At 35.8% G+C, this 25,232-nt stretch overlaps 1 protein-coding gene across 1 annotated transcript in view; it reads right to left on the bottom strand.

The window, feature by feature from the left end:
* Positions 1-25,232, bottom strand: part of Dnajc1 (DnaJ heat shock protein family (Hsp40) member C1) — a 181,062-nt gene that overhangs the window by 89,728 nt on the left and 66,102 nt on the right. Inside the window, exons 2-6 of the mRNA XM_048460701.3 lie at positions 17,084-17,185; positions 16,564-16,610; positions 10,004-10,169; positions 9,086-9,183; positions 7,998-8,091 (exon numbers count right to left, since the gene is read on the bottom strand). Coding sequence (XP_048316658.1) covers positions 7,998-8,091; positions 9,086-9,183; positions 10,004-10,169; positions 16,564-16,610; positions 17,084-17,185 — 507 coding nt within the window. The remainder of the gene's footprint in view (positions 1-7,997; positions 8,092-9,085; positions 9,184-10,003; positions 10,170-16,563; positions 16,611-17,083; positions 17,186-25,232) is intronic.

The raw sequence follows: 25,232 nt of genomic DNA, 5'->3' as shown, positions 1-25,232 counted from the left end.
TCTCTGAATGTGGCTGACAATGGGGGCTGACTGAGAAGCCATTGATAAAGGCATTGGGACTTGTTTCTAATGCAAGTACTCGCTTTTTGGGATTCTAGTCTATTTGGATGCAAAGATTCCTAGTCCTGGATGTAGGGGGGGAGGGCCTTGGACTTCCCACAGGGCAGGATTCCCTGCCCTCTCTTAAAGAGGGAGGGGGAGGGAGGGCGGTGAGTGGTGGAGCGGGAGGGGAATGGGAGGAGAGGAGGAAGTGTAAATTTTTGAATGGAAAAAAAATAGGTATCACAGTACCTTGTTGTGTAGCTTTTCTTTTTTTAATAATAATAACTTGAAAAGACCTAAACTGGAATTCATGTTTTCAGGTAATATGATATCCTTGGTATGTCTACTTAGCTTTGATGTAGCCTCATGGGTCTAAGGAAAATTTGTAAAGAAAAGTGATGTCTATTATGCTTCTTTAAAATGTAGTTTTTTTTTTTTTTCACAGTGAAGGCAACATTGTAATCTGAGCAGCCAATTCAATTTCAAAGAAGACTGAAACAAATAAAATATTTACTATTAAAAAATAATAATGAAGAGTAGAAAGACTTCACAGTTGTACTCTTTGGGAAAGAGGTGAAGGTCCTGCAAACAGCTGGAAACTACAGAGTCCTCTGAGATGATGGTTATATTTACAGCGCTGCAAGACCTAAAGGCGCCTTTGCATTTGGGGTGAGACAGTTCAGGAGTCATCTCTTTAACCTAACCCAACAAAAGAACTACTCTTCACTTTTACAACAACGAACAGCAGTCTAAATACTCAGAGAAATTCAGATTAGATGCATACTATACTTACTAGAAAGCTGACATTTTTCTATTTTTCTTTCCTTCCTTCTTTCTTCCTTCTCTTCCTCCTTCCTTTCTTTCTTTTCTTTATTCCTTCCTTTCTTTTTTTTGAAACATAGTTTTTCTGTATAGTCCTAGCTGTCCTGGAACTCACTCTGTAGACGATGCTGGCCTTGAACTCACAGAGATCCACCTGCTTCTGCCTCCTGAGTACTAGAATTAAAGGCGTGTGCCACCACCGACCAGCCCTCTTTTCTATTTCTTATATGCTAATATTTATTTTAATCTGTTTCAACTTCCATTTATAATGTGAACTGGTTGTAGCCTTTGGGCAAATTTCACCATTCTGAGTCATGAGTACTTTTCAACTCTAAAATATGGCATCAGTGAGACTATGTATCTTTAATATTCTCCCTACTTAACATTTTTATGGCTATTTATGCTTTCTACATCAAGCAGTAAAACTAGAAAATTCTGTGTTGTAGTCTGTAACTTCAAGAATCTGCATCTTATTATGCAACCCTCCCCCATACATACTTACGGAAGGTAGAAATGAGGTTTCTCAGGTTTCCCTATATCTTTATCTAGCAGTGGAGTGTCAGTCTTAGAAACTTCAAACTAGCTTTAATTTGCTTATGTAACTCCAATAGCAAAACGGTTTACCTGAAGCTTTTAAAATATATTTTGGAGTTATAAAATAAGTGGTTACAAACCTTGGAAAATCCATCTTTAGCTCTGAGTAGAAGAGCACTGAGTTTCTAACTAATTTTAAGGGGCTATGAGCCCTGCTCCAATTAGCGGTAAATGCTTCATTTGCTTGGATTCTGACCAGAGTCTCAGTAAGCAGAAGCAGTGAACTAGAAATGAAAGGCCCTGGTGCTAAGGGAGGGTGGCCTCCCTGTTTTATACAGTGCTGGCTCCAGGAAGAAGCTTCTGAGAAGTGAGGCTGCTTTCACACACAGGAAATTTCACAAGCAGGTAAAGCACCAACAGATTCTACATTTTTAGGTAATTTTAAAAGAAGATAGAGTAATACAGTTATGATTCCCATCTCAGCTGTTGCTTTTATGCAGCCCAGGAGTCACAACAGGGGTGAAGGGTGTGCACACTGAAGTCTTCCTATGGGAATTTAGCATTCAATCGTGTTTACACTGGTCGGGACTAGAACTTAATGTGAAAAATTGCAACATTAGGGAATGCACATCTAAATAAATTTCATATATTACTAAGAAATATTACATATCAGCTGCTAAAATGATGAATTCACAGAAAATCAAATTATCAATAAAATGTGGGCATTTAAGATCTATCTTACTTCAGGCTATAAGATAATCAACTGTAGATATATAGCACTTCTTAAAACAGAGGGTCCTAACAATTAAATTATTATGGACTCAAGTATATCCAACTCCAACACACATGGTAAAATAAATTTGGTTATAAAATGAAAATTGAAAATAGATAACACTGATTATATATTACCAACTTCTGCTACTTTCTCAAATATATTACATGATTAATTAAAAAGCATACCTCAGCAGTAAAATGTGTGCTTAGTTTGCTTAATTAGGCCATGGTTTCAAGCCACAGAACCATACATACACATGTGTGTATGTGTGTGTGTTTGTGTGTGTGTTTGTGTGTGTGTGTGTGTGCATGAGCGTGTGTGCATGTGTAATCTCCAGAAGAACATTATGAACTTTAAAATATTTTTGTGGATGTTCTAAGTTGACTACAATAATCATAAAAGCCCAGCTTAGCAGACTATTAACATGTACTCTGTTCAAAATTGTCATGAGAAAAAGAAACAGACTAGAAAGGTGTGGGAGGTGATGGGGCTATATGTTTAATGTTACAGTTAAATTACAGCATCAAAGCATAAAAGTCTTTTGATATATTTCAAGTTTCTTCTAATTCATATTCCATGTCCTTTGCTGATCGTTTTACTGAGATTTTTACTTATCTAAACACTCTGCCAAGTCCTCCAGCTTTGCTCATAGTCATGTATTTTAGTTCTTCTTGGCAATTAACTTTATTCTTTTAAAACAGTCTTTTTAGTCTTGTCATATAAGATTTATCTGTTAAAAATTAACTTGCTATTGGTCCTGCCTCAACGAAATAATGGGGCACTTAGTTGACTTCCCAGAGGAAGCCTTAACCTCTCTGAGGAGCAGATGGAGGTTGGGTGTGGGGGAGGGTGTGGAGAAGTGAAAGGAGAGGAGAGAGGGAAGTGGGATTGGTATGTAAAATAAATAAATAAATGTGTAGTGGCATTTCATTTGTATTTTAATAAATAAAGCTTGCCTGAAGATCAGAAAAGTAAAACAGTCACACTGGCCAGCTTTACAGACCAGGCAGCAATGACACACACCTTTAATCCCAGTAGCCATACTAGTTTGCCACAGAAAACAGGGAATAGTGGTGCATGCTCTTAATCCCAGAACTAGACAATATTATAAAATGGGAGGAGACAGCTCTCAGTCACAGTCTCATTCTGAGGCCTCCTAGAGGCAAGATTGCCATTTTCAGACTGAGGTCGAGGTAAGATTCAGCAGCTGGCTGCCTTGCTTTCCTGGTCTTCAGGTTGAACCCCAGTGTCTGTCTCTGAACTTTTATTAATCAATCTTCAAATAAATAAATAAATAAACAAAATTACACACCATAAAAAAAGACTACTCACCCTTAAAAAAAATTAACTTGCTAAATACATATGTCTAGGTCTAGAGATTTGGAATATAGTCTTTGATGGCAATATATCCTTTTTTTTAAAAAAAGTGGTTGAACCTTTTTCTCAGCTTTAATACAATATAGTCTTGTGGGAAGTGCTATATCTATGAAATTGTCTTTAGATATCATTTGTGGTACTTTTAATTTAATTGGTCCCCATAAGCTCATGGGAAGTGGCACTATTAGGAGGTGTGGCTTTTTTGGAGTAGGTATGGCATTGTTGGAGGAAGTGTGTCACTGTGTGGGTGGGCTTTGGGTTCTCATATATGCTTAAGCCACGCCCAGTGTCCCAGTTCATTTCCTGTCGCCTGCAGGTCAAGATGTAGAACTCTCGGCTCCTTCTCCAGCACTATGCCTGCATGCCACCATGTCACACCATGATGATAATGTACTAAACTTGTGAAAATGTAAGTCACCCCACTTAAATGTTTTCCTTTTTAAGAGCTGCTTGTGGTCATGGTGTCTCTTCATAGCAGCAGAAACCATTCAGAAGACACCTAGTACAAAGTGGCCACTTACAATGGTTCATTCTTATTCCATGATTCAGTTCAAGTAGTCCCTCTTGAGTTTTCCTTGTCATTCTAAAATACATACAACTTATACCTTTGAACAACTCTGGGCATCACTGGATACTAGACATTTGAAGATTAAATAATCGTTTGACCTGGTATCTGTAGTCATGTGCTATAACTGGCTGGTAAGTCTACAATACATATTCATTTCCAGCACCCCCTGGCATGCCTTGCTTTTATGTATGTTTACCATATTTCTGTTGAATTGGCTGACTTATTTTTCAACAAATGACCAAAAAGAGATTGACATATCAAATTTTTATGTAATTATTCTCATTTGGATTTTGGGAGGGTAAGAGACAGAAAAGAATTTAAACAAATTAAGTAGGCAATAAGAAGTCACCTTAGGAATCTCTAATGCTAAACAATAAAAGAGAACTTAAGAGTAAAAGCTGAGCAAAATATCACTATTTCCAATTCTGCTGGGAAATTTTAGAAACATAAGAATTGTAGTAAAGGAATTAGTATGTAAAAGATGAATTAAGGAAGTTGGAAGAAGAGTTGCTATGACAACATGTGGGTTTAGATTCTGTCTGTGAAGCTCATTTACTAGAAACCTCTAAATCTTCCATTTTCATATATTTTGCAGCTCAGATTTAATGAACTTTTCAGGAAATTCAAAAGTTTCACACCAGAAGTAAAGTTCTTGCAAATGACAACTACTTAACTAACTTACTGTGTACTCATAAGGGGCTTTGTAAGCACTTAGATTCCTGTCAGTCAACACTGGCATTACAGTACATGATTAAAAAATACTGTGTAAGAAGGATAAAATATGAGTAGGCTACCAGCATGGTTTCTATAAAAACAAGTGCAATACTTTGTGAAATTCAGTGAGAGAAGCTGCATCTAGATGTGAAAGACTACAGGGAAATCATAAACATCTATAAGGATTATACACTTACATTCCTTCACAAGGGTCTACTTTTGGCTCTTCTTTAAAGAAATCAAGATGGAAACCTACCATCAAAGAAAGCACGATCATAGGTTTGGTTTATACAAGGAATAGGGCAACGACCATTGATGAGCCAATTCCTATGTAAATGTTAAATAACAACTCTATATTACTGAGTAGTAAATAAGCATAAAGTACATGCCTAAAAATTGAGATATACATGGTATAAATATATATATATAGAGAGAGATATCATATATATCTTAATTTTTAGGCATGTACTTTATAAAATTTTTATATGTAAGTAGGATTTTTCTGACTACTGTACCAATTATCATCTATGCTTCTTCAAGTTAAAGTGGCTACTTCTGAATTTCCCAAGTTCTTACTTAAGAACCTCTCATAGAGGTATCCCAGTGTCACTGATACGCACATGCACATGTATTCAACACTATTTCATTTTATGGATGATGAATTGATATAAAGGTCACAGCAGAAGGAAAACAAAAAGGTGGACCATGACCTAAATTCTAAAAGCAACTATTCAGCACTGCTTTACTGATTGATGTCTTTCATAAGCTAATGTTTTCATGTGTGTGTGTGTGTGTGTGTGTGTGTGTGCGTGTGTGTGTGTGTGTGTGTGTGTACATGTGCACATACATTAATTTGGGCCACAGCACATGTTGGAGGTCACAGGACAACTAAGTAGAGTTGGTTCTCACCCTTCACCTTTACCTGAATCCAGAAAAGGAACAGGTTTACTCAACTTTTATGAGATCCACTGTTCTAGGGAGACAGAAAGGTTGTTTGTAAAACTTTACAATAAGGCGACTGCCTGCTTGGCGCTAAGCGGCCCAGGAGGGCAGGTACCACTGGGATGAACAGGCATTTGGTGGAAACATGGGAGAGAGGCAGAATGCCTCATGCACTATGGAGAGAAGTGGAACTGAAGACTCGACAGAGGTGAGGAACAGGCAGAAATGGGTGGCCTATGCTGTCACCTGAGGCCGCAGTGATATCCCCGACCCTTACCTGAGGAGGGTTATTCTGGTGGAGGCCCAAACTCTACCACTCAAGGCCCACATCCTGAGTTTTGAGCTGACCCACGCTAACATCTATCCCATCTATGACCTGCTAGAGTGCGTGAAGGGACCAATTCTGTAGAACCACAGTCCCAGGATCTCCATGACTTGGGGCAACACCAAGATATCTGGAGGAGTTTCAGTGAGGACCCAGTAATGACGGTGTAGCAGGAGCCAGAAGTCAAGAACCAGACCCACAACCCATTGCAATGAGCATCTGCAAGGAAAGCTGTCTGGGCAAAAGGGTCCAGTCTGTAACACGCCACAGCTCCCAAGGCCATGACTACAAATGAACACGTGATGGAGAGGTGGGAAGGAAGAGCAGTGAAGTGATTTGGTTTTTTTTTTTTCTGTTTCTCTTCTTTTTGGGGGTAAGCTATAAGGTTGAGGGTAGACATGGAAATGAGTGGGACTGGGGTGCATGATGTGAAATTCCCAAAGAATCAATACAGTAGATTGCCTTCTGCAAAGATTCGAAACTTATTAAAATAAAAATTAGATTTTTTAAGTCAAATATTTGCCCTGAAGATATTTTTCTATCACATGTTCTCATAAACATAGTTTGGTATAGTTTTTCTCTCTTATTAACTTTACTGATATAGTATAAAAACATCTGAACACCTTCCCCAATTAACAGGTTAAATAAATAAAAATGTTTATCAAACACAAAAAACCTAAAAATTCTATAATCAATGACTAGTAGCACAAATTATGCTCATGGAAAAACTACTAAACAATTTCTCAAAGGATAGAAAAAGGCATAGTAGGGCTGGGTGGGGGTGGCCTTGAATCCCAGATCTTGGGAGGCAGAGTCAGGTGGATCTCAGTGAGTTCAAGGCCAGCCAGGAATGTTACACAGGGAAACCCTATCTTAAACAACAACAACAAAAATCAAACCAAAAAAAAAAAAAAAAAAAAGAAAGAAAGAAGAAAAGAAAAGAAAAGAAAAGAAAAGAAAAGAAAAAAGGCATACTAGGAATTTTTGTTCTATTTTTCCCTTTGGACAAAAAAAAATCACTAAGAGAAGAAAAGATAAAATAAAATACAGAACAACTAATTTCTGTAAATGATTAAAAAAAAAAAAGTCCTGTTACAGATAGTACAGCAGGCAGAGCAGGCTCTGTCTTATAAGCACTTCATTATTAAAGGAAACATTTCTCCTCCAAAATTATAATCTTAACCCCAAACTCTATTACCAAACTTCAAAATTTAATACTCAAAAGTATTCCGTTTTGAAATATTATTGCTACCTATTAGAAAATTTCAAGCTGTGTATAATAACTAAAATTAGCAAAGGAATAATTTCATAATATATGATTGGTATGCTAAATACAAAGAAAAAGATGAAATATCCACATATATTCTCCTGGTTTGATCAGAGTTAACCTGAAACAAAAATTCTGATTACTGGTAGAAAACAAAATGTTCCCATTCTCCTTGAAGCTGCAAATAAAATGGAAAGTAATATGTATTTTTGTGTAAATGTTCATGTGATGTTTTCCTTTAAAATGTATTAAATGCTATTAAAATAATAGATAAGTTCACTAAATCTTGTTCTTTTTTATTAGTTATGCCTTTAAAGATAACAACAGATTAAACTCATATTGCTTTTATGTCTGTCATAAAGATAGTTTATCATTTTTCTTTTTCTAGTGTCTTGAACTTCAAAATGCAAAATACGAGATAATTATAGGGACAGGTGCCTAAATAATCTTAGAACAATTGTACGTTAGGGTTAATTTATGAACATATATTATCCAATCAATATTACACACACACACACACACACACACACACACACACACATATATTCAAATAGCAGACATGGTCATAAATTATTTCATGAATAATTAAACATGAAAGCCTCTAACATTCTATGAAAGAAGCACATTTTACCTGAATTAGATGAGGCAATGCTTTTAGTGTAAGGCAAAACCAAATTCCCAGTTTGCATGGAAGCAAATCATGCCATTGTGGTTTAACTAGCAATCTAAAAGAGGAGAGAAATCCAAGTAACAAATGAGAAAAACAGACAAAATTGAGAAGCAAAATATTTTAAGCAATTATGAAATCTTTTGTGAATGTCAATTTAATTTAAAAAATAAAGCTTTCAATAAAATATTTATGACAGTCATCACTTAATCTGACCTATCCTACTAATGAAAGGCAGTAGTTGCAAACATGATATAATAAATGTACAAGAATCCATACTATAAAATTTTGGGGAAAAATTTCTAATCAAGTTATAAAAATTAAAAAAAACTAATTGGTGGGGAGGGGTTGGGGGGCAGATTCGTTCAAAACACATTATATGGATGTGTGAAATTCTCGATTAAAAAACACAAAATAACCCTCAGTTCCTCCCCATTTAGCCTGAGCTTTCATCACTTCCACAAAATGAATTCTTAGACCTTTTGATTCCTCAAGTTATAAGAGACTAGTCATTGCCAAAGTGCTCCCAAGTACTGACAGTAGCTACCAATATGGTAGCATAAACCAACCATGGCATAAAAATGAATGATATCTGCAGTTTGCCCAAGCATTACTCACTGGTGGAAGATGAGCAGAAATCTCTCTCATCTCCATCCTACACTGATCCAATTCCTCCCTTGCTGTGTGAACTTGTTTAAACTCTTATATAAACATTTCTGTTATGAACCAAGGAAGGAGTTGTGGTATCTTTTTGAGTGTTAGGCATATCACTTTCTATTTATTGTCAACTCTGAACAGAGACAGATTTTTCTAGTAGCATTCTGTTTCTAGAGTTCAGTAGAAAAATTTCAAACTACAAGACTTTGAGAGGTTAGTTAATACTATTTAGATGTATGTGAACACTTTATAAGAAAAGAAAACTTATAAGAATTTGTCTTGTAAATTATGGCACATTCATGTTTATACCTAAGACAGATATGACACATATCTGAAGTGGATATATACATGAAGCAGAATAACATTAAATTACATAGTATTTTGTATATTCCTACCTTTCATTCTTTTCAGAAGCACCAAGTTTCGCTGCATCCATACTCTTGCTTCCTGTCTTCTTCTTCTTTTCTCTCTTTTTTCTACCAAGCAGCTCATCCTAACCATTAAAAGAATGACAGTACTTGACTGTCTGTAAAATGTGTGCCTCATATGCTATCAAGATTCTTTAGTAAAGAAAAAACACTGGAACATTTATGCAAATGTATGTAGAGTTCAACATGATCAAGTAAAATCATCAAACTTTCACAATAACCATTGCCATGGTATCTGGCCTTACAGACACATGAAATTTAGCACTGCTAGTCATGAGCATCCCCATAGCAACCAAAGTTTTCTAGGAAGAGAAAACATTCAATATACACTTTATTATTCAATACCTTTAACAGTGTTACTTTTAAAAGAAGGAGTAAATAAAAGATAATTCATAAATGTTTATAAATGTTTATAAATGCCCATAGAGTAATAAAATGTAGTACATATTAGATTGAGGAAGTGTAATAAATTCTTTAACAAACTGATCACTGAAGTTATAATATATCCACTTTAAATATTATTTTATGATTTTAAAGTAAATACATTACACAAGAAGTCTGTGACAAAACTTCTCAATTACATTAAAAAATTCTACTTAGAAGGTGATAATTAGAAGAATATGGTTCTACTTTACAAAGTTTTATTATAAACTCAAATGTAATATATTTTTAAAGAGAAAGATTTAAAAATATTCATGTGTTTTTCATATATAAAATATTAATTTTCCTTGGCATAAAAGTAAATCAAGCAGTAACTAGTGACAGTACAACTATTAGAATACAGAGAATTGTAGAAAAAAGAAATTTCCATGACTTGAGAAATAAATGCCTAGATTTCTATATAAAATAAGAGGCTAGGCTATTTGATTTATCGCCAGTACTCACCAGTTGTTTTTCCAGGTAGATTGACCACACCACAGCATAATGACCCACTGTGAGAATAATGAACAAGAGTAATGCCAGCTCAGCATTGCTCATTTTTCTTACTCGTCTGTAGTAGAATACTGGCTGTCGCCAATCTGGAAGTCCATTGATCAGAATATCATCGTACCTGTGGTAGCAAATATAACAGTTTTTTTTTAATGAAGAGTTTAAAATAAAGCAAAACCAAAGCGAAGCTAAAGAAAAACTTCATTTGCTCCTATATTTAAAAGGAAAAAAAATTCTCTCTGAGAGGAACAACTATAGTGCTCCAGCAACACAGTACCTAGTAAATTCAAGCATAGTTATATGGCTTCAGTAACAAACAGGATTAATACACTGGATAGCAGAGCGCATGATTTACAGCACCCAGTTATATGGCTACTAAAATGACATGCATGCCTGCCTGTAGAAAGTTCTCTACCACAGAATCAGTAACAAAAGTTAGGTTCTCACGGTGGAAATAAAGTAAAATAAAACCAGAGCTATTTGAATTACATATTATTTGAATGAATTATACATTAACTGAATCAAGCTTAGTATACATTTTTTTTGCTCAACACTTTTATTTCTACCCTCATGATAACAGTAGTTGAATGATGAATATCTACACACATTGCAGAGCTCATGTTCCTTTAAGAACAAAAAGATCTCAAATTAGAGAAGGACATGAAAATAGCAAATGTAAGTCGGAGTTCACAATAAAACTGCTTATTTGTAAACCCTTAAGTAGCAATTTCCTCATTTGTGGCTTTTGCTGAAAGGGAAGAACATTAATACATAACAGCTTTCCTTATAGACTTAAATAATCATTCTTATTACCACCAGGCTAAAAGAGAAATAAAAATTCAACTGAATTTAAATTTATTTGTCAGTTATTGAGCAAATATTTTTAAGATTAAAATAAGGAGTAACATTTATGATTGTGAAACTCAAAATGATCACATATACTGTATGCTCAATACACACAACCTGTTAATCTTAATTGAACACAACTCATTAAATATTCTAATCACACTATTTCTAGAATTAAACCTCCACTGAAAGGCCTAATTTGGTGCAACACATTGACCAAAATATTTTAATTAAAAATATTCTGAGTTAGTCACAGGCCTAATTACAGGAATAGAAATAGGGCCTATATTGTCAGGCAGGTCAGTGGAGCTCAGTAGTAGGTTTTTCTCAAGTAAATTGACCGATCTAGGAATAATAGCGCAGCTGCTAAACTGCCAGTCTTGACATGTAAATCAATTTAAATGCAACAACTGCAGTAGCTACTTTGATAGTTATTAAATTGATACCTTGGAGATATGCTAAAAATATAAAGCAGAGGGTTTATTATAGAAAACTTTTTTCAGCAGAAAAACACTGGTTATTAATACAAAATGTAATTTATTAGTCAATCTTTTAAAACCTGACTTTTAGATCAACTTTAATTATTAATACTACTAGATCAGAGTATCTGAGTAGTAAAAAAAAAAGACATTTACAAAGTCAAATCACAATATGGCCTTGTGGAGACAGGGCCAGGCAGAATTTGATGTGAAATACTCTCCTTTCCAGCATGTGTACCATTCCTTAAACATCAGCTTCATGGCATGGCATTATGGTGTCCTAGAAAATGTATTCTGTCTTCAGAATTTCAAGTTTAAACCAATCTTTTCCAGATCAACTAATTTAGACATAGGTAAAAGGTTTTCTGTTAGTACATCATAAGATCATAAAACTCAAATGAAGTCCAGGGACCATTAAGCCCCACACTGATTCTGAATTCTGTCTTACATCAGATTTCTTGAGGAGAAATAAAGGTGAATGAAAAAAATCATTATTTTCAGAAATATCTCAAATAAAGGTATGATAACCATACCTTCTAAAAGATATGGTTATAGATAAAAAAATATTTGAGAATGTGGAGTTGATTCCTTATTAGCATTAATACAAATATTAAATCTGCTTTGGACCTAAACTGGAAGGAAAGAAAATACAGCTGCACTCACAGCTGTGACTCTTCTATCAGGTATTTCTTCACCATCACTGGGAAAAGCTGCTATACTTAGTGTACAATCAAATCCAAACATGAGGCAGCGGATATTTACTCGGCTATGCCTGGCACTCTGAAAAACAGCATCCAAGGACTGAGCGTACAGTCAATGCTCTATTGATTTTACTCTAATGAACATTATGGCTCACACAACTGGCCATTTGAAAGGAAGATGGCTTCTATTATAGTTCACTTTTTAGAATCTATGTTGTTAAGAGGTAAATTACTACCTTCCTGATGAGACACTGAAAAGACAATATACTTCTTAAAATATACACAGACACTCATAAGTTATTTAAGGAAAAAGATGTGTTGACAACACAAAATTTACAACACTTTATTATGTTTTTCCATATTTAAACACATAATGTCTAAATGCTCTGTATGTGAGATGGATACAAACTATTCTTAAGTCTGCATTTAAACCAGATTAAGAATGCACAAATAAATAAATAAACATATTACAAGTTAGACAGAAGCAAATCTTTACCATAAAAAAAAAAATCACTAACACACACACAAATAAAAGCTGACATGGCATCTTCTTGAAATTTAAAGCACTAATTGATCAGTTCCACATATACAACATAGGGCCTAATGCACATTTGCTTCATTTGATTTCCTTAAACACACATGATAAACATAAAATAACAGTTGCAAAATCATTAGTAATTTACATACTAGAATTGCAATTCATCACACACCTACTGGCTAGAATTACAGAAAAACAAATTTAAAATAATCTTAAACTACCACAGAAAATATTTATTTATTTAAGACAGAAACAAAATCATAAAATAGAAACAAAATCAAAACGAAAATCTGAATAGTAAACCATGAATAAATAATTCTAGCACTTGTCAAAACTGAATTTCCTATTATACAGAATATGATTTTTTAGCTTAAAAATAACATAATTTTCATTTTAAAACTGATTTTAAACTTTCCAGCAAAACTCAGCTGTATAGAGATTATAAACAAGAAATAATATTAAATTAATTTGGTATCTTAACTAATTTTAACTAATTTTGTGTGTGTATGAATTTGGCAAATCTATTGGGGTACATAGCATTTTACATAATTCTTATGTGTCTTACAGTTTTAATTTAGGGAAAGTCAAATTAGATTTCTTATTCTCAGATTTGAACAGATCTGTAATGAAATTAACAGTAGCTTTGTAATGCATTTATGAAAGTTTTAGTAGATTCAAAGTTAATGCCACATTTTAAGCTGAATTTGTACATGAAACATTTTTTCTTTGGTAAATTAAAAAATGTTTTAAGTTTTACTAACATAGTAATAAAATAAAGGAAAATTTAAGTTGTATAATTGGATTAACAGAAATCCTAGTTTGCCGGGTCTGGAGGCACACGCCTTTAACCACAGCACTCCAGAGGCAGCCAGATCTGTGAGTTCAAGGCCAACTTGGTCTATATAGAAAGTTCCAGTATAACTAGAGCTACATAGAGAGACCCTGTCTCATAAAAAAACAAAACCAAACAACAACAACAACAACAAAAAAAGAAAACAAAACAGGAAAAGAGAAAGGAAGAAAGGAAGGAAGAAGGGAGGGTGGGAGGGAGGTAAAGAAAAAAGAGAGAAAGGAGAGCGAGCGAGCGAGAGAGACAGAAAGAGGGAGGGAGGGAGGGAGGGAGGGAGGGAGGGAGGGGGAGAGAGAGAGAGAGAGAGAGAGAAGGGTACAAGTAATAAGTAGTTTTCAGAAATTTAGATAAAAACTTTGGGAACTTGTATAGAAATTTGTGTTAGCTCATAAGCTGCTGATTCTTCAAATGAGGAAATTTGCTATGGAGTTCAGGGAGGAATTCTGTGCTAGGATTCCTGACAATCACCAGAAAATCTATTCATTTCATACTACAATTTATGCCTTTGACTAACAGGGAAGTTAAAGTTTTCAGATGATCTTCTAGGAATCTATCTAAAAAATGAAATTCATGTTGGTACAAGGACTTTTATGACAACATTCATAGCATCTTCAACACAAAATGTTAAAAGTCATAATGGGTGCATCAAATGGTGAGTAGATAAACAAAATTATTCACACAATAGAATAGTATTCAGTAATAAAAAGAATAACGAATTAGAATGTAGTGCAGTATGAATAAAATTTAAAGACACTATGCTAAGGACTATACATTGCATATTTCTGTCACTATGAAATGAACAGAAGATACAAATTGATAAATTCACTGAACAGATTGTGACTGCACATTTTTTGAGGATGGAAATATTTAAAGAGTGGGTTGTGGAGAGAGTATGTCCAACTCAGTACAGTTACTACACATCATTGAATTTTACACTTACGGAAGGCTATTTTCATGATAGGAAATTTATACATAAATGAAACCATTATGAAAGAAAATAAAATTTGTCTTTTTTCTGAAGAAAAAAAAGCTGTTTCATTTGTTAATGTATCTGTTGCATTTCTATTCCATTTCCTACCAAATTCAAACAGTGTATCTAATTTCAATGAAAACATAATTACATTACATTACATATCTGGAGAATAAACAGCAAATACGTGTGTGTGTGTGTGTGTGTGTGTGTGTTACCACTAAGGACCTTTATTCTCTATCACGCACAGAATCATCTCAGAAGAATAACACAGCAAACACTTCTATAACTTTCCAAACTGTTCATGCCTAGGTTATAATCTGAACATACTTGCTCAATGAATATTTATGCAAACAATTGTGTCGGCAAAGTTGACTTTGTGAGAGTGAAATGAGTCCGGTCTTTTAGAGGCAGCTGACTAGTCTTTCCTTTTTAAGGAATTAGGAGTTTTACTGAAAAGATCTGTACACTCCTTTCTCCTAAGTCTAAACACTCACAGGTCACCTAGCCTCAGGCACAAGCTTTAGAGGAGTGATTCTCAGCTTGATTAGTTAAGACTTTTGCCTCAAGGAAAACCAGTTACCAAAGAGTTACTTGTGCCTCAAGGGGAAATACTAGAAATGTTTTTATAACTGTCAGGTCCATTTTTCCCCCACTAACAGTAAAGTCAATGCAAAGGGAGCTATTCCTAAAGAGATTGTATTAGATGAGTCTATGTGAACAAAGAAACAATGGATAGGTAAGGAGTTATTTGCTGTGAAAAGACAGAAATGATTTTAGTAATTAAAAGAAGTTATCACAACATTTACTGACTTTTAAGAGAACAATCAGCCAAAAGACAAAAAGTTTCAAGGCAAAGATACTGGAAGAATAAAGCAAGCTATCTTCACAACACATTCTTGATATGTGAAACAAAACTAGTGATTCAGTAAAGAAAATCTACTAAGATAAGTGCAGAATGACAAAGCTGGATAGACCACAACCTGATCAACTGTGGCTAAGAACCAGGAAGGGCAACTAACATTTTAGGATGTTGAAAAAGAGTTCAGAATGCCACATAATGTAATTCTGGGGTTTGTGTATAAGTTGTGATAGCCACATAAACAAATCAGGTACTTATGCCTGCTTTAGCTTAAATCTCAAAAATGAGGGTATTTTCTTTAAGATAACACTGTCACATTTCCGAAGCTGTCCACTATCATCTCATGAAATCAACTTATTGGGCTATAATCAGCATTATTATTGTTTATTTTTAAATATTAATAAGCCCAGAATAAAACAAAAAAGTTTATTTTACCTGCAATAATTTTTTTCTGAGACACTTTTGTTGTATGTGTTCAAAGGGATAATTTAAAATGTGTTTCTTACCCTGGCTCTGACTCTAAGATCTCAGAAGACTTCACACTGGATCCACATTCCACACAGTCTACAGCAGAGGGAAGGCCTATGATCTCCTGAGTCACTGGCAATATAAACCATTAGAGTTTATCACTGCTCTTCTGAGGGAGCAGAGACAGGTCTGTGTGAGGGATTGCCTCTCCCTAAGGTTATCAGATATAGCATCACTGGAGCAGAGTGGGAAGAGGGCAAAACCAACAAGAGAACCGTTTCTTGTTTGTTTGTTTATTGTTTTAATCATATTTTCTACAGTTCATGTAAGTCTATCAACTTACAACCGGGGTTATCTGGGAAACACCAGGAAAGTACATTTATGATTACTAAGTGATAATCTCAAATGCTTAACAAGTGCTCATGAGGGTAGCGGGTCTACTGAATACAGAGAGGAGCTATTTATGATATAGTGAAAAGAATGGACATTTGGTTGAAATCAAGTACTCCTGATTGTTTCCCAGGGCATAAACACCCGCATTAAAAGTCTGTTCTAATGAACCAAAACTTGCTAACTTTACGACTCGTGATCATAGTTTGTAAGCAGTGAATCAGCCTAGAAAATAGATTCAAAAGAAATGAGCTTTGCTCTACACAAGACTGTAAAACAATGCATTTCTTGGAAGAAGCAAAACAAATAAAGAAAACCCACCAAAACAAAAAACCTAACCTAAGCAGGACTTTCCAAAGCTGTAGCATGAAACTTGCCCATCCAAACTCAGAAGCACAAATGAGCACTCACCTCTGCCTTCTTTCATCATCCTTTAAAACTTCATAAATGGCCACCAACTAAAACAGAAGCATTACTTTAAAATAAAAATATTTTCAACTGTAAGAAATCACATAGGAGGATGAACGCTCTAAAACACACATGCAGAAAACCCCATGTGTCCATCTATGCAATAAATAATAAAAATCCAAAAATAAGTAACAGTTTATGCTTTTGAAAGCAATTTTAAAAACTGATATCAAAATGAACTTTTGCAAAAGGCATAAAAGTAACAGTTTACCTTAAAAATATTAAGAGCAAGAGCATAATTTAGATAAGAAAATTATAACAACCATGACCCTGTAACAACTAAGAAAAACTCTAAATGACACAAAATGTCGTGAAAAAAGTATTCCATTAAAAAACAAATAAAAGTCTAAATGTTATATATTTAAGTTTTATGTTCAAATGAAAATATGCTATATCTAAGTTAAATTTCTAGCATAAGTATATTACTACAACTGTCACTATAATAAAGTTACATTGCACTTACTTGTCTAAACTGAGTTTCTGCATTTTCATCTTTATTCTTGTCTGGATGTAAGGTTAGTGAAAGCTTACGATATGCTTTTCTGATGTCTGCAGATGAAGCATCCTGGGTTGGTAGGGGGAGGGGAAAATACAAAGCAAACTTTGTCAGAAAGAGAAATTCCCAGAACCTTGTTAAGATCTGAGAAGACAGCCAACCAAATGCAGGACCCCAGGCAATGTAATTTGAGCAATCAGTCTAACAACCATGCTATGCAGCTAGCCTGACCCACATGACTGAACAATTATTCAATCTAAATTGGCTCTCCTCTTAACTTTCATTACCATACAGTCATTTAAGGAAGATGGTATTTGACAAAACTTTTCAAACACTTGCCTCCCTACAATTAACCAATAAATTTTTTCAGTAATAAAGATACAAAAAAGAGACAAATTAAAAATTAATATATCTGTGTACTATAGAGAACTTTATTATTTACTTGAGAATTTTAAAATCAGTTTAAGAAGTCCAAGCTTATATGTAAACATGTAAATTTTTAACTATTATTCATACTGAAATTACCATTCAGCAACAACTTATGAAAACCTGATTTCATGTCAAAAAATGTTGACTTGAAGGGAGTTAAATATGTGTTATCCAAACAGTTGTAATTAAACAGTTATATGCTTTAAAGGGTATGTCTACAATTCTACAATCTCCCCAGTCTGGTTTGTAGACAAAAAAAAAAAATGCCCACTATTCATGTATGACTAATATAGTTTAAAACATATTCAAGGTCACAGCAGTTCAGTGCTTCAGATTTAGGAGGATGTTAAAATAATAGTAATCTTGTTTGTGCAGATAAAATAAGAAAACATCATTTACATGGCTAAAATAAATAGAGTTCAAAACTTCATTTCTACTATATGTAAAAACAGATTCTTGAGGCAAGTGATAGTAAAGCAACTTATTAAACTTTGTCTGATAGCTATTTGTCTAATTAATTACTAAAATGCTCAAATAACTGAAAACTCAAACCAACACAAAAATCTATATACCAGGGGCCAAGAAATAAATTTTTGGAGGAAAAAAAGAAAAGAAAAGAAAAAAACTACAATTAGTCTGTCAAAGCTTTCCTTTATAAGCAGTTATTTTCAATGTTAATGTGTGTGTCTGTGCGCGCGTGTGCTTCAGGCTAGTCAGCTACCCTAGCTGTGAATACTTCCGACTTATGTAGGGCCAAGGAGCTGTAAAACCAACAAAGTAAACCTTGTAGATAATATGTTTGTATTATTTCGTTTTAAGTTTGCTGAAGGAAAGGATGTGCTTCCCACATTAGATGGCAGGTAGTACATGAAAGAAAGGAGCTGTTTAATGGAAATGTGTGGTGAGTCCTTTTGTCATGCAAAGAGGCCGTGTGTCAAATGAATAAACAGTCTCTAATTAGAAATTTAAATACAATTTTATTAAATTAATACTGAATGAGAGAAAATTCTGAAGATTTTTAAAATAAAGTATGAGTTTATATATTTTCATTATAAAATAATACATAACATATAATATCTCTGACTTTAAAATAAATATGACTACTGGTCAACAAAGGCATTTCCTTGCTTTGGCATTGTCAGCAAGAATTCTCTGCCACAGTATGCATCTCAAATATAAAAACAGTCAGATAGTTCTGTTTCTACACCTCCAAGAGTTTTAATTACCTTTATCACCTGTTTTCCCATCTCTAGCTTTGTCTTCCAGCTGTGCTGGCCTCCCACATAATTACACTTCAAGGTGCAGTTCAGCGTCCTCCTGATTTTTAGCCACATACAAACTCACAAACCTACCGTTTAAGCATAGTTGTTATTGAGCCCATTTTACAAGTAAGTAAGGTAGGGAAAAGGTAAGTAACATGTTCAAATTTATACTGCCTACAAAAAGATTAAGACAGAATTCAATGCAAGAAAATACTTTCAGATCTAAGCTATGTTGGCTGTTTTACTTAAGATTTAATTTGTAAATTTGTAATTTTTAAGTTTAAATTTGTAAAGGGAGGAAGCTTTGGGGAGGCAGTGGAAGTAATCATTACCATTTTATGAATTTGATAAACACTGGGAGCATTATCATCCACCAAACCATAAGGTGATTACACCCCATAAAGTTCTGTTTCTTCCTCCTACGGTTGCTGGTGTTTGAGGTGAGGTCTCACTATGTTGCCCAGTCTGTCTTCAACCTCCTGGGCTCAAGTAATCACCCTGCCTTGGTCTCCTGAACTGGGAATAGAGGTACACATCAACCAGCACCAAGCTACTCTATGAAGCTTTAAAGGTACACCCTCTGATGTATGCTGGCTTCTCCACAGCACTTTATATCACATTTCTATTAAAGACTCGAATTTTGAACATTCATCTATTAAATTCAGCAAAACAGACCATTTAAAATTTCTTTGGCTTATATGGAAAAAAGCTTGACAGGGCAATGGGTAAGCTGACCATTGCTGATATCAAAAGATGTACTACATCAATTTGCCATGATTCTATTCCTTCTAAATGTGACGCAGCTCGCTAGCAGGTAAAATATGAATTATCTTAACACTTGGATAACCTCCGTAATGAGGAGACATATTGTCACTCTTAACATCTTTTAATGTAATATATGCTAGTCAGAATGGAACTCCGTGATGAGACATGAGTGAAAAGGCGGAGAGAGAACTCCAAGGGCTGCCCCACCACAGAAACAGTGACTAACCTGGTAAAACTGTCAGAATCAACTTTATCTGAACCCTGGAAACTAGTCAAAGCTCATGGCAATCAGGCAAGCACTTAAGATCACATGAAGCTGATTCTCAGTAAGGGTTCTGCAGACACCAACCTCCACAAAGGATGCGAGTCCCCAGTGCAGGAAAAGCACAGCTTATCTTTTTCTCAAAGAATTACGGATGTTTTGATCTGTCTGTCTACTCTGATATTTAAAGACTTTTCTTTTTCCTTTTTTTGAATCAAGTTTGGAATTCTGAAAGTGTACAGACAGCAGTAATCAAGAACATTTAAAAGTTGACCAATGAAGCGTTCTGTGGTTAAAGGCCCTTACGACCAAGTCTGATAAACCTGAGTTTGATTCCTGGAACCCACATGATAAAAGGAAAGAACAAACTATCTTAAAATTTTCTTGACAATTAATACTTAAGTTTCTGAGTGATTATTTGGGAGCAGCTGCCAACACAGGAAAACTACGCTTAGAAATCAGTCAAAGGTAACAGTTGGGAAGAAAGTCTTTCGGGAAGTGTCTTTGAAATGTTCCTTAAATTTCTTGGAAACTAAAAGACCATGTGTGTGGTGCTCTTTTGTGCTCTAACAAATAAAGTTTGCTGAAGATCAGAGCGCTGAGTTAGGCCACTAGTTAACCATAGAGGTCTGGAGGTCTGTATAGACAGACAGGAAGTAAAATAGTTGGGTAGAAAGAAGAACATAAGGAGGGAGGAGATAGGAGCTCACCCCATTTTTGGCTGAGGAATTAGCAAGATCAGAGCTAGCTGTGGCTTGCTCCTTTCTCTATCTGATCTTTCAGCATCTGCTGTGCTATCTGGCTCTGGGTTTTTAATAAGACCAATCAGAACTGGTTCAAAGCATGTGCATGTTCAGGGACAAGCATGTGCTCAGAAAGATCAGAGAAGGTGTTGAAGTTCTCACTACTGGTATATCTTCAAGCTTTGTATAAGGAGCAAGCAGAGTTGTTGAAAGAGTTGCCAGTACCAAGCTGAGCACTGAAAGCATGGTCCAAGAGTTCAACTGGCTGTCGTGGTTTGAATAAGAATGGCCTGCATAGGCTCATATATCTGTATGCTTAGTCCCCATTTGATGAACTGTTTGGAAAGATCAGGAGGTGTAGTCTTGTTGAAGTGAATGCAACATTAGAAGAGGTGTGCTGTTGGGGGTGGGCTTTGGGGTTTCAAAAGTTCAGCGTGTCTTCCCACTACCAACCCCCTCTCTCTGTCTGTTGTCTGTGGATAAGAATATAATCTCTCAGCTACTGCTTCACAAGCTTCCTGCCATGATGATAATGGACTAACCCTCTGAAACTGTAAGCAAGCCCCCAATTAAATGCTTCCATTTATAGGAGTTGCCTTGGTTAGGGTTTCTTTATAGCAATACAACAGTGACTAAGATATTGGTCAAGACTGGGACAGTCTCATCTGTCTGCAGCTCACTTCTGTCTCTTTCTCCTCCTCCCCTCTTCCATGTGCCTTAGGGATCTCTGCAAAACCACTGGATGACTATAAATTTAAGCAGAGTCCAACGGCCAAACAGCCAACTATGGACATTTTATACGCTTAGTTTAGAATAGTCAGTAGACAAATAGCACAAACTCTGAGGATGTAGGAAATATAATTGTCATATTATATACTTAAAATGTCTAGAATTATGCATACATTTAAAAAACCAATAAAACATACAAAGAGGTAAACTGGTTAATACACAGGGGAAAAAATTAATAGCAGTTGCCTGAGAAGTCTAATAAACATTAGGTCTACTAGACAAAGGTTTTTAACTCTTAATGTGGTCAAAGTACATGTACAAATAACAGAAGAGAAATATAGGAATATTCTCTTTCCAAATCAGACTATCAGCAAAAAGAAAGAAAAACTTCAAAAGGTTAAAAACAGAACTACTTCTAGACTTAAAAATACAGTAAGTACAAAGGAAATGTTAGTAGGTTAAGTTCAATATCAGATCTTCATGGATACAAGGACTCAATGAATGTGAGGATAAGTCAGAAGGATGAAGGAAAAAAACAGATCCCAGAGACCTTTAGGACACTATAGAGAGTACCAACAAACATGTGTGTAATGAGTTCAGAAAGGAGAAAGGAGAAAGGAGGGAAAAAGGATGCACTTAAAAAATATTTGAAGAAAAAAAAGGAATTGAAAACTTGAAAAACTTGGAAGATATGAATCTACACATCTAAGATTCAAGAAACTTTAAGTGGGGTTAAAAAATTCAACACAGAAATATTATCAGCAAAATATAGAAAAATCAAGAACAAGTGTGGTGGTGCACATATTTACTTCCAGCACTTGGAAAGAAGAGGCAGGAGGATCTAAGTTAAAGGCCATTACAAAAGGAAGCACTAACAGAAGAACTAGGAAACAAACAAGTTAAAAGGCATACCCACACATGCACACAGGAAGAAGAATGGGAGAAAGAAAGGAAGAGAGGGAGAAAGAGAGGGATGGACAGAGGAATAGACAAGATACATTAAAATAAATTTTAAAATATAATGAGTAATAGAAGACTAACCTCAGAAACAGATCAGAAAATTGTGTTCTAGAATAAAACAGAAAAACTTCAAAGAAACATTTTTTCCATTATGTTCAGAATGCTTAAGACTGAAACAAGAAAATCCAAAAAATACCAGGATTTTATCACTTGTGAAGACTTTGTACTGATGATTTAAGAATATTTTCATTCACTAAAAATTGATGACAGGCTGGGCATGGTGGAGCACACCTTTATTTTCACCACTCGGGAGGCAAAGGTAGGTGGATCTCATCTACACAGTATGTTCTAGGGCAGCCTGGGCTACAAGGAGAAACGTCATCTCAAAAAATGTTGGTTATTATTATTTTTTTCTCATTTTCTCTCTCTCTTTCTCTCTCTCTCTCTCTCTCTCTGTGTGTGTGTGTGTGTGTGTATAGGGGGTTGCTTATTTGTTTATTTAATTTGTTTCGTACCCTTGGCCAACGCTGAATTTGATAAATAGCTGAAGATGATGTATGCATGTTGCTGGGATTACAGGCACACGAAATCATACAACTGTAGTGATATCTTGTTTGTGCAAATAAAGCATGCCTTAAGATCAGAGGGCGGGTTAGCCACTAGTTAACCATAGAGGTCTGAGGTCTGTACAGACAGACTAGAAGTGATATGGCTGGACAGAGAGAGGAAGTGATAAGGCAGGAGGAGACAGGAACTCACTCTCTTTTGGACTGGGAAATTGAGTAAGGTGGCTGTGGTTTTTGCTCCTTCATCTCTCTGATTTCTCAGAGTTTTCTCCTATGTCTGATTCTGGGCTTTTATTAAGATCTATTAGAACTCATGCTATACATTGGCACCCAACTTAAAGGCAGGAATTCATGAAAAAGTCACTTGCCAGTGGTTACAAAGCCACAGGCTAGAGCTGCACATGGGGCTCCCGCCCTGCCTAGCTAGGCTTTCTTTCCTTTTTCCTCAGGCCTCTGAGTGAGTTTGGGATTTTCCTACCGTGCCTCTCAAAACGAATTTCCAGCTACCACCCAACTCCAGAAGCACCTGGGCTCCAAACGCCATACGACTTACCTGCCCTAGACTGGCTGGCTCTGCCTTCAGGCAGCCCCTGCCACACATGCTCCCCTCCACATCAATCCCCTGTGCGTTTTTTTCAGACAGTTGGCTCTCTCTCCACCATGGGTGGTATAGGTTTTCCCATACCCCCTCTCCTCGAGCTACCACTTACAGTTAATGGCTACATCTAGCAGTCACAGCTATCCTTAGCCAAGCTGTCCACTTCCTGTGTTCTCTGCTTAGACATGCTATGCCCCACAGTTCACTGACCTTGTCAGCAGGTTTGGCAAGACAATTGGAATTTCCTAAAAAGGTGGAATTAGTTAAAAGAGAGAGGCCCCCCCACACATTAAAAAATGGGAAACAGGAGGAGTTCTTCCCAGAGAGATCCTTCATCTGGCGTTGGATGGCGATACAGACGGAGACCCACATTGGAGCACCGGACTGAGCCCCCCAAGATCCAAATGAGGAGCAGAAGGACGAAGAAAATGACGAAGGACTGCGAGGGATGCCATCACCCACTGATACAAGGGGTCGGATCTAATGAGAGTTTACCAAGGCCAGTTGGACTGCGACTGAACGAGCACGTGATCCAACCAGATTCTCTGAATGTGGCCGGATTCTCTGAATGTGGCTGGCCTGGAGTCTTTCTGAGAAGCCATTGACAATGACACTGGGACTAGTTTCCTCTGCATATACTGGATTTTTGGGATCCAGTCTGTTTGGATACTCACCTTCCTGGACCTGGAGGGAGGGGGGAGGAACTTGAACTTCCCACAGGGCAGGAAACCCTGACTGCCCTTAGGGACAAAGAGGGAGGAGGAGAGGGAGGGGGGAGTGGGAGGGTGTTGGGAAGAGGGGCGTAAATGGAAACTTTTATAATTTAATAAAATTACTTTCAAAAAAAATGGGAAACACAATTACTACGGAGGAATTTATGTCTCTGTATGATATTATGTGGACAGCTTGAAAATGGAACAATTAAATGAAAGGAAAACTAATTTAGATAGGACTTCTGTAATGTCAATTATAAACATCAGTTTTTATCATTTTTGTTTTTCACTAAAAAAGTTGGTTAATATGAATACTAAGATACAAGTTTTAGAAAAACTTAATAACATAGATCATATCCAAACTCAGGAAGCAGAGTTGGGAGTCAATTGTTGGAGTAGGTGTAGCCTTGTGGGAGGAAGTGTGTCAATGTCTCTTCCTGCTGCCTGTGGATCCAGATGTAGAACTATCAGTACCTATACAGCACCATGTCTGCCTGCATGCCACCATGCTTTCTCCCATGATGATAATGGTGGATAAAAATCGATGCTCACTTCATCTCCCTTCTACTCCAGCATTATTCAAAGGAACCTCCTACAATGTGGGAAATACTTTTATCTATATTGTCTAATATTCTTACAGTTTGGATAGGAGTTGTCCCCTCAAAAGGCTCATGTGTTGAAGGCTTGGTCCTTAGCCGGTAAATTGTGAAGGTGACTTCATCAATATATTAACCCACTGATGAGTTCACAGCTGAATGGTTATTAGAAGTTGGAACATTATTTGGAGGAAGTATGTCAGAGAGGGTACATTTTCTGGTCTCTTTCTCTATCTCTGCTTCCTACCTTACATGATTTTGCACTATCACATGCTCCCTGTCATGAAATTCTCCCTTATTATATCCTACCAGCAAGGGAGCTGGATCCATTTAAAAGGAGAGGAAGGTTTATTTCAGCTCAAATTCGGAGTTTTCTTTTCAATTATTCCTCAAAAATACTTTGTCACAACACAAAGCTGATTAGTCTAAAAGGCCACTGAGTACTTGAGGTAATGGGCAGCACCGACAGAATGAGACTTCAAGTTTTATTTGA

This window comes from Myodes glareolus, chromosome 14 (assembly GCF_982192425.1).
Source record: "Myodes glareolus chromosome 14, mMyoGla1.1, whole genome shotgun sequence".
NCBI classification, from domain to species: domain Eukaryota; kingdom Metazoa; phylum Chordata; class Mammalia; order Rodentia; family Cricetidae; genus Myodes; species Myodes glareolus.
Note: the sequence above shows the minus strand (reverse complement) of the source record. Positions and strands in the feature narration are given on the sequence as shown.